At 38.9% G+C, this 18,230-nt stretch overlaps 1 protein-coding gene across 1 annotated transcript in view; it reads right to left on the reverse strand.

The window, feature by feature from the left end:
• The window catches only part of NRPC2 (nuclear RNA polymerase C2), a 292,525-nt gene that overhangs the window by 133,464 nt on the left and 140,831 nt on the right, over positions 1–18,230 (reverse strand). The window contains exons 21-22 of the mRNA XM_089392785.1: positions 942–1,058; positions 706–786 (exon numbers count right to left, since the gene is read on the reverse strand). Coding sequence (XP_089248911.1) covers positions 706–786; positions 942–1,058 — 198 coding nt within the window. The remainder of the gene's footprint in view (positions 1–705; positions 787–941; positions 1,059–18,230) is intronic.

Consider the following 18,230-nt stretch of genomic DNA (forward strand, 5'->3'; position numbering starts at 1 on the left):
TGTAGAGATGCGGAGCGTGGAGCAAAAAATTTAACACCCAAAATCATATTATTCTGAATGGAATACTCAGTCAATTTTGCAACCTCTCTATAGGATGAAAGATCCTCTTTGAAACAGTGTAAGAATTTCACCAGTGATCAGATTCTCAAAAAGGCTATTTCAAGAAAGCAAAGAACACTTGTAATACTCCTAAGATGCATAAAGCTTATACTAATGGGTAACATAGATAAAGTGATTAAAACTAATCATATTCAAAATAAAAATCTATGATGAGAACTTCCTCAGTTTTTTCCTAAAAGGCTTAGCATTAGATTGTAAACATGTGGCATGTTTCATGATAATAACATGAAACCATCTATTGTCTACAGGCTAAGAAATTTTAAAGTGTTCAGTTCTCTGGCAAGACCATGCCATTAGTCTTTGTCAGTGATTTATCCCTCCATCCCTAAACGTTGTATTTTTGCAAAATAAATACAAAGCTCATTAAAATCTTAATTATAGCCTCTATGCACATCATGTTAAGGGTTGCAAAATGTCGGATGCTTGCATCCACTTGAACTACAATTGTTTAACGTTTCAAAAACTGCATTCAATGTGCTCTTGAATATTCTTACGATGATTAAAATCATCCTAACAAAGTTAAATCACAAGTACATAATTGCATCTAGGCTTTCTACAACATTGAAACAATGATTGAATGAATACCTGTTTTACATTCACAAATACACTCACAAACTCTCCAATTTTACCAGCACGTCGTAGCTTCCTTAGGGCATTTGCAAATCGCTAACAACAAAACATTAAATGGATCAGTTAGATTTGTGAAGACTAAAAAATTACAACTTTGCTTATCATTATGTAAAGTATCCAAAACAACAAAAGTATAAAGATTTATGCCCTCATAACATATGGAAGGATTGAAGATATAAAGAGAAAAATACCTGTGGCCGCCGATGTACACCAAGAATAAGCCCATTAAAAATAACCAAATATGTCTTAGGTAAATGGAGCTCTTCACCAGAAAGCAAGCTCAAATCTTCAACTCCTAAAGAGTTGCACTGCAATTCAACGTCTGTCAGCTTATATGATACAGAATGCAGTTGGAAAGCAAATGACATCACATGAAGCAAACATGAATGTTAAAAATTTCTTGAATAGTGAAAAAAGGAACATGCTCCAAATGGCATAAACATGTTTCCTTAAAACCGACATAACATTATTTTCCATTTGTCATTAGAATTCAAACAAATTCTTAGATTTGTAATGTAGAAGAGCACATAACATATACAAGAAACATTGAACATAACAGCCAATACAAAAGGGAAATAGAAAATGTGAAATTTAGAATAATTTTACACTTATCAGTGATATATTGCCATCATCAGGATACATCGCAGCAAATTTTGAAAAGCTATATTATTAGCCAAAACTATAGTATAACTGCTCCATTGGAAATTATCATGATAACTTCCAATAATATCATGAGTCGACACAAACTATCAGCCTGCCGCATCAAAGCTTTGAGGATACTATGACCATTTGCCATCAAGCAAGCAAGGAGAAATCTGCCATTTTCAACATAGTTTTTGAAACCGGAACCGGTGACCGGACCGGTCCACCTAATGAACCGGTTTACCGACCGGAACCGGTCTAACTGGGACTGGTTTGGTCTAAACGAACCGGTTTTAGAAAAATACATTAAATAATTATTTTTTAATGAAAAAAACTATTTTTAAGATTTAAAACCATGATTCCAAGCCAATAGAGACAAAATATGCAAAGATTGCTCATTGATATACCATGTAAAGCCTTAAAGGTGAATATATCAAAATGGCACCGAGTGCAATACATATCATCGACAAAATACATAAGCAATGAGGCTCTAAATGGCCACTAGAGTGCAAAAATAAAGCCTACAAACTATGGGGCCAGTGGCCTACTACAAGACTTCAGTCTAGACTCTACGTATATGATAATAGTAATACTATAATAGTGATCAACATTATCACTTGAAGTTGAAACTTCTCATGAGTCTCAGTCATCATGATCAAACTCAGTTGGTTGAGTCTCGACTCCCAAACTGTGTAGCCACAAACTTCTCTATTGGTTCAGTGACTTGAGTCTCAAACTTCTGAAGGTATTCTGCCCTAATATGCCCTATTATTTCATTTGGTGCTCCACATGGCTTTACATGGCCTCCTATCCCAGCCAAGTGTTGCTTGAACCTGTTAATACCCCCTCCTTGAATGGATTTTTGGCAATATTTGCAGATCATTTTGCCATCAATCATATCACAATGAGCCCATGCAGTATCTTCGGCTTTTGGAGGCATGATGACTCCCTGGATGGTAGATCATAGAAGTGAGAAGTTTATAACACAAAAAAAAAAATCATGGACAGCAGACTCAAATGAGGAATTATCAAGTGCAAATCCTTACCTGGAAATGCAAACTAGCTCCCTTAGCCTCCTCTTGAAGATGGCAACTCCACTGACAGCTACACACTTTCTCCAAAATAGCTCCAACTCCAACTCCAAGATGACTACATCAGCATAAACTCCACACTCTCCAAGCTCACAAACAAACTCACAAACACTCACAAACACTCTGAATCAGTTGTGTGAGACAAATGAGAGTGAGAGGGGTCTCTTATAGCTTGGAGAGGGCCTTTTTGGAGGGAAAATACCTTTCCCTCCCCCCCAAAACCCCTAAACCACAAACTGCCTGCGCTTTTTCATAAGTTACGGTGGGCTTGCCATAAACCGGCCGGTTTTGACCGGTTAGGGCTAAATTTCGGTCACAAGGCAGGGTTAACCGAGTTTTTAGGCCGGTTCCAACCGGCAAGCCAGCTAACCGGCCGGTTGGACCGGTAACCGGTTTTTGTGAGCGGTTTTAAAAACTATGATTTTCAATGCCATCAACTAAGCAATTGTGGAGTGGGAACTTAATCCAATCTACCATATCTATATTCCCAATTATGTAGAAAAATTGTATCCTTGTATTTTCTTTGTTTTCAAGATTTCGTATCACGTTTGCAATCTCCATTAAATACACCTCTTCCTGCCCTTTTCTAATGTTGAAGTTAGTGGTAGCTTCGGAAGGTCTTGTACATAGGCTTGGTGTCTTGGCATGTAGTGTTGAAAATGTAACTAGGTTCGGTCTTCATAATTATCATTGTACTTATATCTATATGTATTTCATGTAAAAGCAAAAGAAGAAAAAGAAAATTTATTATTATTATTTTTATTATTATTATTATTATTATTATTTTCATTAGTCAAAACCTGTTCTTCATGCTTATAGTGTTATTTTAGTCAAAAGAAAATTTCTCATGAGTCAAACAAATGTACTTGAGTCAAAGTCCCATTTGGACTATTTGTAATAAAAAAAATCATTTTATTTGATTCAAAAAATCAAGTTTTGCCACCACATGACCAAGTCGGCCAAGAAAAGCCCCTATTCGAATTTCGACCTACCGGACAGTTATAAATACAATGCAATTCGACCACATTTGGACATCAATTCATCATTTTGATTTCTATGCCAAGAAGAGAAGGAAAAACCAGCGAAAGTCAAGAAATGAGTCAAAGTCAAAGGAGAGAAAGCAAAGGACATAGGAGAGAAAAATCAAGATTTCTGCCCTAATTTCTGTCACACGTGCAAATTTTCCTGAAATTTCTGAGGCCATTACAGGGCCGAAATTCAGCTATAATTGCAGTTCCGAAAATTGCAGAAGTTTTACCAGATTTGAAAAGGTTTGATCAATGTTGACCATGTCAACTTTGACTTGTTGAAAGAAGGTTTGACGGAGGGCCAACTTGGGGCTTTTGTGGAAGTCTTGGTCTTGGTTTTTGGGTCTTGGATATCTCATATTTATCCGATTCTATAAGAAGAGGAGTTGCTTGGGTTTTCCCCCTTCTGGGTTTTGCCCTGGCCTAGAGCCTATATCTTTTTCTTCATTGCCTCTTGTGATCCTCATATTTTATATGCTTCGGTAATTGTTTGATGAAGAAAACATAATAAAAGAAATAACAAGCCAACAAATATTTACAAGCAATTATCAAGTAAGAGAAATCAACCGTAATTTGCTAGCCTATTGGTTTCTCAACATGTAGGAGATGATTTATAGCCTCTTTAGGTATTTATGTCGTCTTTCCCAAGTCTAACTTAAGAAAATTACAATAACTATTTAAGTGACTTAGAAATAATCTCAACCATTGATCTCTTAGATCTTCTAGTAGAGAGATTAGGGTTAGGGATTTTGGCTTAATGAAGAGTGTAAATGAAAGCCTAAGGGAGAGAGGTGAAGACAACATACAAAGAAGAGAGGTAGCTACAACATTTTTTGGGAAGCAATTTTTATCAAGGAGAGAGCAAATTCTCTAGAGAGAGAGGCTCAATTCAACTAAAGAGAAGGATGCAGAATACAGGGATAATTTCAAAAGTAATCCAAGAAGTCGATTTGCTAGAGATTAGAGAGGCTGAATTGCTGAAGCAAGGAGGCCCAGCTAATGGGGAGGTTGATTTTCCAGAGCTGATTTGTGAATGTGCAAAGGCTAAGCAAGAGCAAGGCGAGGGGGGCAATTTACTGGTGAGAGGTGGGTCAATTTTCTCAAGGACAAATTTCTTCAGTGGCTAGTTTCCAGTTGGTCGAATTTCTTTGGGTTGTGTTATCACAATAAACTTTGTTTTTAAAGATTTTTTCAGAAAAGGCTGACAGTTTCAGTACCAGCACTCTTAAATGTAATAAACAATGAAATTATTGATAGCGGGGCTATCAGCGTTTTAGTGATCTGATATACAGTTTACTAAAGAAATTAGCTGACAACGGACTCATCAGCAATTTCATTTTGACTGATAGGCCAACTGTCAACGCCAAAACCAAATTTTAAATTTAAAGGTTGTGAGTATGTTGACCACGTCAACGTCAGCAATATCATTAAAATGTCTCTATCCGGTTCGAAGGGGTGAAAAGTATTGGTTAATGATTTTTCTCCGTTGTTATCACTGAATGTTTTTAAAATGATTTTACCATATGATATGAACTCCATTCATAATCATCACCTAAAGCTCTATAATCATTCACTTGCCCCACTGTAATATTTCATTCCGCATGTCAAGTTATTTTACCGTGTCCCGTTAGTAAATTTGTTTTTGTTAGTTCAGAGTTAGTCACACTTGGCATTGAACCCATTTTACTCTCAGGGATTGAGGATCGAATCCCGGGAAGACCACACAGTGTAATGGGAAACGCAGGCAACGCAAATCATTCTAAGCCCAAAGCATCGGATATGCTGGACATATAACCCAATATCCAACAATTGTTTCAGCAAGTCGGATGGAGTAAGTTTTTCCACCGTTGTACCGGCTACCACGATGGAGTGGCTCGATCTTTTGCTCAGGGGTTTGATCGAATTGCGTGGAGGTTGGAGGCTTGTCCTTCTCAATTACAGAGTAGTGAATTGTTGAGGCCACGGCCTTACCAGCAGATGGAGAAAGAATTTTTCACAACCATGTGTTGGCAGAGATCGATGTCCCTTTCTTTTTCAAAGAGGAGTTCAAGGGTCAAAATTGGAACGCCATAATTCAGAAGGAATGGTTATAGGACAAATGGCATGTCCCTCTACGCCTTTGTCAGCAATATTTCACCTATGAAGGAAGGTTCAATTGGGTAAACCTCTACCACTTCTACTTCCTTGCACATATTGCTGGTCAAATTAGAATTAATCCTTGTTTTTATCTACTAGAAAGCATTAAGCATATGGCAGCTAGGTTCAGGACCCAAACATACCCCTCCTCCCATTTCATATATCACAAAGCCCTAATAAAACTCCTAATTGAAAACCAGCTAGCCAGGGCAGAAAGGACTTGGATCCATTTCCTTTTTGGGGAGGTTTTCAACCTCAACCCCTTAAAAGACAAAGAGGAAGACCAAAGACTGCTAAGAAGGGGGAAAAGACCAAAGGACAAGCCCCTATTGAGCCTACTCACAGCCAGAAAAACATAGAGCTCCCATCTACAGCCTTTGGCCCTAAAATCCCCCAAGCCTACTAGAGAAAAAGAGTCAGGATCAGTAAAACAGACCCTGCATCCCTTGTAAACCTACCTGTTAATATCGGCCCTCCCTAGGTTGTGAGTCCACCCATTGAAACCTCCCTTGCAGACACAGTTGAAACAAATGTTATTAAAGGCAAGGAAACAGAGATTGAGACCCAAGAGTAGGAAACATTGTTTGAAGCTTTCAAAAGTGGCAAACGACCCCATACAAGGCCAAAAACAAGTTAAGATACAAACTTAAACTCAAAAATAACCCAGAGTTGGCCAAAGAGATGATTGATGTTGACAATATGCCACTTAAGGATCTTATCATTAATAGGAAGAAGGCTACAGGATCTAAGAAGAGCAGAGGCAAAGAATTTGTGAAGAAGAGTCCTATGGAGACAAGGCAGAGCAAAAAACAAAGACTGGAGAAGGTAGATGTACTTCTCAGAGCAGCTAGTACCCTCAACTAGGAGGCATGGGGAAGTAAACTTGAAATTTTGTCTAACTATTTCACAAAACAGGGATTTCTATTTTATCACTAACAGTCGACCTAATAGATTTTGCACACAACAAAACAGTCGGGAAGCTGACATTCCCATCATCAGCATTTTTGGTGAAACTGACAGGCCCACCGTCAGCTATTTTGAAACGAAATTGTATATCCGCTGATAGAAGATTATACGAGGACGAAAGCTGACATTCAGTCTACTAATGATTTTGAAGCAAATGGGGAGTGTTGACATCTTCTTTGTCAGCGAAATTCAGACAGACAAAAACGCTGACATTCACACTGTCAGCGATTTTGAAACAGGTAGAAAAGAAATGTTGGTAGACAGTCTGTCAGCGAAAGCTACAATTCAAAACACAAATGAAGCTGACAGCAACAGTATCAGCGATTTTCACCAGGAGGTCTGAATGAAAGAAAGGATAAACAGAAAAGCAGAGGGACTTGTTTTGCCAGCTAGGATGTTGTGCTATCAGTTAGGGACCTATTCCTATTTTCAAGGAAGATAGTTTGAAAGATATTTCACTTGACCTATATATCAGCATATTTTCCAGTAGATATTTTTAGGAAAAACTAAATGTATTTAAGTTTTTATTTACATGCATGAACTTGACGATATTTAGATATTTTTAGATTATTGTAATTAATCTAAAGGCTATTATTTTGTAATCAACTTTGATGTTAGGTCCATAAACACAGTTTATGGAGAATGAAGAAGGGTTGGATTTTACTGAAAACATTTGCATTCTGGTATATTTGAGCAGTCTTAAATATATTACAATTTTTGATGAGCATTTTATAGGAAATTCATGTGTTGTAGTTCCCTGTCAGTTTTCTCTTTGTTATAAAAACTTTCTTTCATGTCTAAAAAATGTTAGTATCTGAGATTGGGATTCATTGATGCTCCTTTCTCATATTTATCAGCCATTAGTATTTGTTACCTCAATCAACTATAAACTTTGTCTCACTTCAGTTCTTTTCTTCCAAACTCTCAATTTGTCAAAGGATTTGTTGCTATCATGCTTTTTGTAGCTTGCTCATTAGATCTGTAGCATTACTTGTTAGAACTGGACTCCATGCCCAATGGTGTGTTTTGTAAACAACCCAACCAATTTTATCCTATAAACTAAATCTGGCCACAGAACTCAATTGCAAAACCTACTACTACAGTGACCTAGAGTAGTTGAGTTTTAGGGGGAGATCCCTCTCCAAGTTGAAGGGCCCGCCTTCAACCTAAAAGAGGTTCAAGGTTACCTTAGGTTTTCCCACAGTCGGGTTTCCTCTAAGTGATAACATATTGAATTATTTCAGTTGTGGGTCAAGTTGTAGGCTCCAGTCACTATTTTTCTTTGTAAATTCTTTGTGGGTCAAAACCCTAATTTTCCAAATTAATAGATGAAGGAGAATAATGTTGATGTTTCTATAATTTACAACATTGGGGAGACATTCTCCCACGAGGTCATGTTGATTTGACAAAGGGGTACGGGGAATGATACATTCACCCATAGGGCCATGCTAATTTAGTTAGGGGTGAATGGCTTGGCACAGTCTTTCTCCCATTAGCTCTAATGTCTGTCTCAGGAGATTGGCCCATGGTACTCACATTGCCTGCTTCGAGATGGAGTGATCTATTTCTTTTATAAAGCAGGTTTGGTTTGATTATTTAATGGGGGTTTTCACCGACCATTGGAATAAACAATTCAAGTCTAATGTTGAGTTGTGATGTAGGCTCAATAAGTGAAGGGGTTTCTTGTGATGAGGGGCTTCTTAATGGGCCTCTACTCAACATTAGAGCTCTAAATAAATAGACGTGCATGTGAGGAGACACCACACCAACATAGCAAGCTCATTCATGTCTATTCTAGTGGAGGAGAAATTTCAACTAAAGAGAAATCTGTTTTGAGGAGTGTGTGAAGGGTGTGCACTTAGCAAGCTGCCCAAGGTTGCGTTTCCTCACAACGAGACTAAGTATAAGAAATGTTAGAGAAAGTGTACAAAGGGCAAGTGTTTCTTAAGGCTTGGTGTCTAGCCTAGGAAAAAATGTCTGAACATAAACCCTTTGACTTAACTTTATGAGATATAAAGTTAAAATGACTTTATGAGATATAAAGTCATTAGGTGGCTTTTTGCATTAATTACTAAAAAGGTGACTTAGGGGATAAATTGACTTATGCGTCAATGAAACATTAAATCTATAACCTTGATCTCAATGGCTAAGATCTAATATCAATTATTGGGTATTAGAGTTAGATCTTTCTTCGTTATAAGAGAATAAAAAGGAAACTCAAGGGAGGAAAAGACACAATTTGCATCTAAGCCACCTGACACAAAGGCACGTGACACATACAACACAGATGTACGTGTATTCGACATGTGACACGATGATCCCCCGAAAAAGGACATGGAGGACATGTAATATATTATATATTAAAAACTATAATATATATTAGAAAATATAAATTACACAAAATATGAAATATATAAAACATTTAGATGATGATGATACAAATTCAATACTCAACTAATGCATATAACCAAAATAGCATTGAGTGCAAATGCAATCCATCTCTGAACCAAAAATACATCAAAAAAGATACTCTAAATAACTAGTCCAAAGAAAATCATGCTACAACAAATAACTAGTACTATATATCATCAAAATCATTGTCTATATTGGGATCCTCATCATTAACATCACCCTCTAAGCATTAAAATAAGATAGAAAAAGCTTAACATGTCAAATCAAGATTATGTTTGAGTGATGGGTGCACTTTTACTATGGTCATGATAGAGGAGTTCAACAATCAATGACACCAACATCAAGGTACATAGAGGGCTTGGTCCTCTTAATTAAATGCTAGTTCCATACCCTCATACAAGACAAACTACAATGGAAACGATGTAATCCCTGCAATCCTGAAAATTGTTAGGTCTGTTGGATTTTCTGAGGGATCTAAGATTGTACTTTCTCCATATGAAATCTAGTAAGGTTGAAACCACTCTCAACCATCCTGAGTCATTCTATGGTAATGTTAGAAATTTAAGTAAAAGGATGAAAATGAAATATAATAGAGAATGTCACTTTTATTTTAAGAATTTAACATTACCATTAACAGTATTAGTAGGGTCTAGACAAATACACTTCCTAACACTTGGAATCCCTTATAACATTGCTTAATTGCCCTTAGTTGCACTTCAAAACCTTCAAGAGCTCCAACATTGTCACTGAATTGCGGGAGAATGAGGCAATAAATTGATTTCAAGATGTTTTTTAACAATACACATGTCCAAATATCGAGACACTAGTAGGGCTTATTACCCAACAAAATTGGGTGACCCCTAGGAAAATTTTATCCTAATCATCTCATCCATTCCGCAGCCAACAGCGGTTGACAGCCACCGAGTAGCCGATGTGACATTCTTATTTCCACCATTTGCATCAATTTTATGTTTCCTCACCCATTTGTTAAGAGCACATGTTGGAAGGTGGGCAATATGACCCAAAAGTTACTTTATTCATTATGCAATCAGGTGCTTATGCTTGTTTTCAATTTGGTCACTTAGCATGGATTATGCGGTGACTTGGAAGTAGGAATGGTTCCGACCGTGGTTTGTTCCCTCACCTTAAATGGGTGGTTAATCTTCAATCCTAGTCCAATAGGACCTCCTCTAATGGCCCATGGCTTTAGGACAAGCACTACTTAGGAAACCTTGATTGAAATAGTGTGATCTCATTTTTCCCATTCCATACATATCACTTCCCTCCGTACATTACTAGCCCTATACTCGACCTCCCATCTCTAGGTCCACTTGACCATGGGTCCACTAGGATTTCACACACCCCCCCTTTTCCGCATATCTAGGTCGAGCCTGGAAATTTTGCCCCAGGAGTTTAATGCAACTAAAAAAAAGAAGGAAAGAGCGTATCATGGCCACAAGCAATAAACAAAAGGAAAAAATTATAAAATGCAAAGGATGGTTGGAACATTAACATTAGCACATGGGAAAAAGCCAAGCATGAGCTCTAACCCTTATAATTATGATCATCCCCCAGTTCTTGGGGCCAATGTTTCCCTACCACATCATTGAAAGGAACCCTTGCATGTCCCAACCCTTGGTGGGTGATGAACTGCCCCACCACTAAAGGGTTAACCACTACAAAACATCATTCAAAGCATGCCCCCACTTCTTAGAGCTTCGGGCAGTAATACAAAGAAAAATCAAGAAAAGGAAAAAGGCAATAAGAGGGATGGAAAAATAAAGGTTGGGGTAACTAATGCATCCACGGTTGCTCCCTCCTCACATCTATATGCCCAAAATGTGGATTTCCTCATCATTGCTACCCCTTTGACCATGGTATTTGGCCCTAAGACCCCTTTTCCCCTCTATTCCATCATTTATTCACATGACATCTATTGATTAAAGGATGTACCAAGAGCTTATCTTTCCCCTTAAGAGTTGAGAATACCTAATAAGGTTGTCCATTGGCCACTCCTACCTACAAAAGTAACATTACTACGTGATCAAAGCCCCATATTAGGAATGAAAACCTTGTATGAAGTGTCATTTTGGCTTTGATTAACAAGCTTGGTCCACTTAGACGCACTAATGGTTATCGTACCAAATGGTGAAGATGAGGCACTAGATGTTTTGTGTGATTGGCAGGTGGCTTTCATCATGGGTTGGGCAACTTAGCTGGGACCCAAGCCCACTAGAGGAGCATATGACATACTACAGGTGAAGCATTCAGAGCTATGGAACTCCAGTTACTTACAGAGCATCATTCATATCCACAGGCACCTTCAGCACCTCAGCAGGCTTGCACTTTGCCCCCTATTATTCATGATATGATGCACTTCGACCAGACTACCCAATAAGCTTAGTAGTGATCCCATGGTTTGGCAGTTGTCTGAGGCCCAAATGAGGTTTGTCTCACCCGTGAGACATCAGAGGGCTAGAACCATCCTTAGAGCCCTTAACATTGGAGCAGATATAGGCTATTCCACCACTAACAAACCCATGAGATCAGCTTTTGTACCCCAAACCCAAAATTGGTATCCACAGGATGATTTGCATGGAAATCTAGGGGCCAACCCCTAGACCTTGATTTTTGGAGCCCTCTACACACATTTTGGCACTAGAGAAGCCCAACGCCTGCTTAAAGGAAGCCTACGCAAGCATAACGTCAACGTTTCAACCCTCCCATGGGTTAATTATTATGTTTTCACAATGGCTATAAGGTCAACTTGTGACCTTACCTAGTATTTTTTCATTATTTTATTAGTTGAGGAGATAATGGGCTAAAATTAGACATCATTGGACACATATATATTAGAGAGACCTCTTGTGATCTCTCATCATCATCAAATTTGTGAATTCGGACTTCTTTAGAGAACTCGCACTTGCTTCTTGTGAGTGAAATGGAGATCATAGGATGCACTTTGATGCTTGGAAGCTGATTTTTGGATATTCTTAGGAGCTATTCTTGGTTTAGTGGAAGGATATATTACATCTTATCTTGTAAGTGAATCTTATTCATGAATATCTTTTCTTAAATGTCTAAAGCATGGAACCATTGATTCTAGGTTAGATTTTTGTGCCCTAATATGTTGAAGATCAATTTATTGAATAATATCTAGATGAATGTTGTATGCATTACTCATCATAACATGTAATGAATGTTACTGTAGCAAACAAGGTTCGTTATAGCAGTTAAACACTCCCAAAAACTTGGAATATGAAGATATCCATTAAGAATACAAATATTATATGTTAAATGTATGAATAAGAATGATGTTGCAAATGAGAGTGAGGCCCTGCTTATATACCCTAGGCAGGTGCCCCTTTATGAACAATCATGTCCTTAGGGACATACCTCTTCATTAACTAATTACTAATTAATCAGTATTTATGATGTGTTGTTATTATTTATATTTACATTATTTATGTCAATAATTTATTCATAACATTGCCTTCCTCCTCAAAAGGCTTTGACCTCAAAGCTTGTTGATGAAAAGGCTTGATCTCTTTTTCTGTTTCGAATGTCTTCTTGTCTCGAAACTATCATCTTCGTTGATACGAGTTGATATGATCCTCTAAGTGATAAATAAAATTGTCGCACTCAGAAGGGATAGGACCATACTGTTAGAAAAATATATATTACAGAGCAATGGAACACATGAAATATATTGCAGAAATATAAACACATAAAACACATAAAACAAGAGAGACACAGATATACGTGGTTCACCCAATTTAAGCTACGTCCACGGAGAAATAGCCAGTCCTTCCTTTTATATTATCCAGTAAACTGAAGAGATACAACCTACATCATATCCGTTGTAATTCCCTCTTTGCTCTCACACAATCTCCTCTCTCTTTCTCACTCAGAATACAGATCTACATAGAAGCAATACAATTCCCTCATATCTAGTGAGGGGTTTCCTTCTAGAGCAAAAAACCCTAAATTAAAAATAACTTCTACCGTCAAATCTCCACCTAATGAACGACCCAAATTGACTACGAAATTACAACATTTTACAAGGCAATTTTACATATGTTTTTAGCTTCAGGGGCGCTGCCCCCGATCCCCCGCCAGGGGGCCTCCCAAAGATCGCAACTGCCCCCCTGGACCCCTCCTGCAGCACAAATATTATGGGCGGTGTTGCCACCACATTACGAACTGGGGTCCAATGTCGTGATACCTCTGAATAAAGAAGATAATCAGGCTCTACACCCAACAATCTCCCACCTGGAGACTGATCATAGCAACTCGACCGCTGCTTCATTTGCTGGACAATGACTCCACTTTGGACCTAATTGTTTCTCATCTTCTTCATTATACTTGAAGACCAATTGAAACTGAGCAAAATCTCAGTTTCTCCCTAATCCGAATCGGATCCATGAACGACTATCAAAGAACCTTGACTATATCGAGACGAAACAAATCTCTAATGAAATCCAAAAACAGCATCAAAGACACCCTGAACCATAGCCATTGCAGCCGGCATGGAACAACGAGGACCTCGGTCAAAGCGCACTGACCGAGGCCCATGGAGACTGCGCAGGAGGTCAAAGTAGCCCCTGGGAGCCCCAGACCGGGAAAAGGAGCTAATTTTTGATGCGCGATTAGCGCTAGGCAAACAGGGCCGAAATGGAGGAGCCTTAAGCCCTTGGTCATGATGGGAACCAGAGAACTGCGGGCGGAGAAACGAAAGCGCTAAAGTACAAAGGCGGGACCCACGCCCTAGAAACCGGCAGTTTTGATCAGGGCGCCCTTGAACAGTAAGAGGTTTTGGACAGGAGTGGAGTGATCCCATACACCAATCGAGGCGGTGGAGAAAGAAAACTGTCATTGATCGCGCGTTATCGGTCGACCAAGTCAACCGCGCTCGGCGTACGTATGACGTCGGATCTTGAGGAGCCCAGATCATATGGCTGGGATTGCGCCCGATAGAAAGAAGCGGAATCGACCGGGAATTAAGCCGTGCTCTAAAGAGATTTGGAATCCGTTTAACCGCCACGGTGGAGAAAGAACGTATCCACGACATAACTGAAGAAATGAATCGACGAGCAGGCTAGTGCTGTTTCGATGAGGACATGTGGCCACTCCCTGAGCGTTCATGCTGACGCCGAACAGGGAACTCCAAGCGCAGCTGCAGAAGGCAAATCAACAGAGGTGGAAGAGGAACCGAGCGGGCACGAGTTCGAATGGCTAAAAGCCATGAACAGCGAAACAGAATACACAGAGTGGAACAGTTGAACATTGAGATACAAAACCCAGAGAAGAGGCAATTAAGAGATAAGTAGGACGAGACAGAGGGCCGAGCTGACACAGTGGCCGCATCGAGCACCAGAGCTTGAGAGATTCAAGCCACCCCATAGGGGAATCTGTCCTGATCGAGCCTTACATTCGGCTTTTCCACTGTGGACCAAAAGGTCACAGAGCTGGTAGCAAGGAGAGTCTGTGTACTCAATGGCTTGGGGGATCCAAGAACCACCCTGCCAAGCAAAGAAAAAAAACCTGCTTCAGGACAACTCACATTGAGTCCCTGCATTGTAATTCTCTAATGAAAGCACAATAAAACAAGGCCACCACTGAAGCTGGACCGGAGATGTAGCCCTGGAGAATAGGGTGAACTCCTTATTAAGATTGCCTGTATTTTGTGTTTGCTTACTGTATTTCTCTGAGGTCCTTCCATTTAAATGTCTGTGTATTGGCAATCTGATCGATCCGTTGCTTAAATAACACAGAACACACACACCAGCACATGAGTCTATAATACCTTTTTGTTTAATAGATTTTCAACTGATGGCACTCATAGGGTGATTATCAGATCAAGTGGTATCAGAGCTCTAGGCTGTAAGGTTAGACAAACTTGTGTTGGTTTAGCTGTGAATGCTCACTAGATCAAAGCTCAGATTAGGAGAAGAAGAGTTGGTGGAAACTAATCCTGAAATTGGGAGAGTCTATTCTCGGAAGACAATGTCAGAGGAAGGTTCTATAGGGCCAGACCCTCAATTCATAGAAAGTTTCCTAGCTATAAAGTCTATGGTAGAAGAAATGTATAGGGACTTTAGAAAGCATAAGGATGAAGATTCATCAGGCTCTAAACAAGATAAAGAAGAAGATGAATCTCATTCCCATGACCACTCAAAAGGGAAAGGGAAAGAAGAAAGCTTTCCTACACCTCCTAATAGCCCTGTGCATAATAAGAAAGCATCCTTGATTAAACTAGATGTTAAATTTGATTTGCCTATATATGATGGAGAGCTAAATGCTAAAAAGTTGGACAATTGGATTAGACAAATTGATGTGTATTGCAGAGTACAAAACATAGACTCAGACAAGAGTAAGATTCAATTGGCAAGCCTACGCCTAGGAGGCACTGCCTTGGTTTGGTGGGAAGGCAGAACCCAAAATGATATAAAGAAGCATGGTAAGACCATCTCTGTCTGGAGTGAATTTGTTGCTACAATCAAAAAGCAGTTCTATCCATTGGCCTACATGCAACAAGCCATGATGAGTTGGCAAACTCTTCGGCAGTTGAAAGGGCAAAGTGTGCAAGGGTATACTCAAGAGTTCAGAAAGAGAGCATTGATGTTGGGTATCTCATTAGACTCACCAGAAACTCTTTTAAAGTACATTGGTGGTCTACACAGCTACATGAGGCATACCATCCTCATGTTTAATCCCACTAGTATAGATGAGGTATCTGTACAAGCTACTCATCTAGAAGCTAAAGGAAAGAATGGAAATCCAAAAGTTGGGGGACCATCCCAACCCACTATAAGCAAGAGCAAGGAGAAAAGAAAGCAGAAGTGGAAAGCAAGGAAGGCTAACACTGCACAAAATGGCAAAGATTCATGCACTCACTGTAAAAAGGAGGGTCATGATGACGAGCATTGTTGGATTCTGCATCCAGAGCTGAGACCTAAGAAGTCAGAGGGCAAGAAGAAGAAGACTGTTGCAGCTATTCAGAAAGATTTGGGGTCAAACTCGAGAGATGAAACAAGCATTGCAGCCACAGGCATAAAAGGTAAGAATTCTGAAGCATCTACTAGTAATTCTGCTCAATCTGTTATTGATGAAGAACATGAGAGAAAAAGGCATGAGCTTTTCCATATTCAAGTTGTTTCCAAAAATCAAAAGATTGATACTTTGTTTGATAGTGGCTCACAAGTGAATCTAATTTCTGAAGCAATTGTAAAGAAATTGGGATTAACAACTACACTTCATAAGAAACCATACCCATTAGGATGGTTGAATGATAAAGCACAAGTACAAGTGACTAGACAGTGCAAACTCAAATTTTCTTTCGGGACATCATTTGTAGATGAGGTTGAGTTAGTTGTAATTCCTTTGGATATATGTGAAATTGTTTTAGGAAGTCCTTACTTGTATGATAGAAAGGCTATTTTCTATAGAGCTAAGAACAAGTATCTACTTGTTAAAGATGAAATCGAATACTTTGTAAGAGCTCATAAGCTCAAGAATAATTATACTCTCATAAACTCAGGACAGATGAAAAGAATGATAAATTCATGCAAACAGTTTCTACTAATGGTTGTAAAGGAAAAGACACCTGATAAAACCAATGCATTTGGGGCTGTAATGCTGATCAACAAGTTGATATAGAAAAGATTGTTTCAGAGTATGATGTCTTGTTTCAAGAACCTAAAGGTCTGCCACCCACAAAGGGAGTAGTACATAATATTATTTTGCAGCAAGATGTTCCATTGCCTAACATTGGGATGTACAGGTTATCTGCTTTAGGGAATGCTGAAATCAAGAGACAGGTGCAGGAATTGCTCGAGAAAGGGTTCATCAGGCCTAGCACATCACCATGTGGATCGCCAATTGTCTTGGTGAGAAAGAAAGATGGCTCGTGGAGAATGTGCATTGACTACCGAGCACTAAATAAAATAACAATCAAAAATCGTTATCCCCGTCCTCGCATAGATGATCTTTCAGATCAATTGAAGGAAGTTGTTTATTTCACCAAGCTGGATTTGCACAGTGGATACCATTAGGTCAGGGTTGCAGAGCAAGATGCATGGAAGACTGCTTTTAAAACAAAGCAGGGATTGTATGAATGTCTGGTTATGCCTTTTGGCTTGACCAATGCCCCTGCTACATTCATTAATGTACTCAAACCTTTTCTTGATGATTTTGTTATTGTATATCTGGATGACATTCTGATTTTTAGTAAAACATGGGAAGAACATTTAAAGCCTGTTAAGCAGACATTAGATGTTTTGAAAAGAGAAAAACTTTATGTTAAACTCTCCAAATGTGAATTTGGCAAAACCTCTCTAAATTATTTGGGTCACATAGTAGGGGGAGGTGAATTGAAAATAGATCCTTCTAAAGTGGCAGTCATTATAAACTGGCCTAAACCCAAGTCTGCTACAGAAGTGAGAAGCTTCTTAGGAGCAGCACAGTATTGGAGGAAGTTCATTTCAAATTTTTCCTCAATTGCAGCTCCCTTACATGCTTTGACAGGATTGAACAAGGTGTTTCAGTGGGGAGGCAAACAGCAAAAAGCCTTCGACATATTAAAAGAAAAAATTAGTACAACAGCACCTGTACTAGCACTGCCAGATCTACAAAGACCATTTGAGATCCAAACTGATGCCAGTGACTATGCCATGGGAGCAGTGTTGACACAGCACAGTAAACACATATGTTACCATTCTGAGACTTTTAATTCTGCAGTAATTAACTATCCTACATATGATAAAGAATTGTATGCATTAGTCCAGAGTGTGAAAAAGTGGAAACATTACTTAATGGGCAAAGAAACGGTAATACATACTGATCATCAGCCACTTCAATACCTACACTCCCAAACTAAATTGCAGCAATCAATACATTATAGATGGATGGGTTGTCTACAACAGTTTCATTTAGTCATCAGATATAAAAAGGGCATACATAACAAGGTTGCGAACATGCTATCTAGACCGATTATAAATGCATCTACCATACTTAAGCATCATTCTGTGTTGCATGAAAGCTACATAGAACAATATGCTCAGGACATGGACTTTAAGGATGTATATGCAACTTTGAGTCAAGGCAAAAGAGTAGAAGAATTGGAATATCCTGTGAAGGACCGACTCTTATATCATTGTGGGAAACTCTACATTCCACAAACTGAGAGAGTAAAGATAATTGGGGA

This window comes from Pinus tabuliformis, chromosome 1_1, assembly GCF_031772625.1.
Source record: "Pinus tabuliformis cultivar Carrire ecotype Pingquan chromosome 1_1, CPIR1, whole genome shotgun sequence".
Lineage (NCBI taxonomy): Eukaryota > Viridiplantae > Streptophyta > Pinopsida > Pinales > Pinaceae > Pinus > Pinus tabuliformis.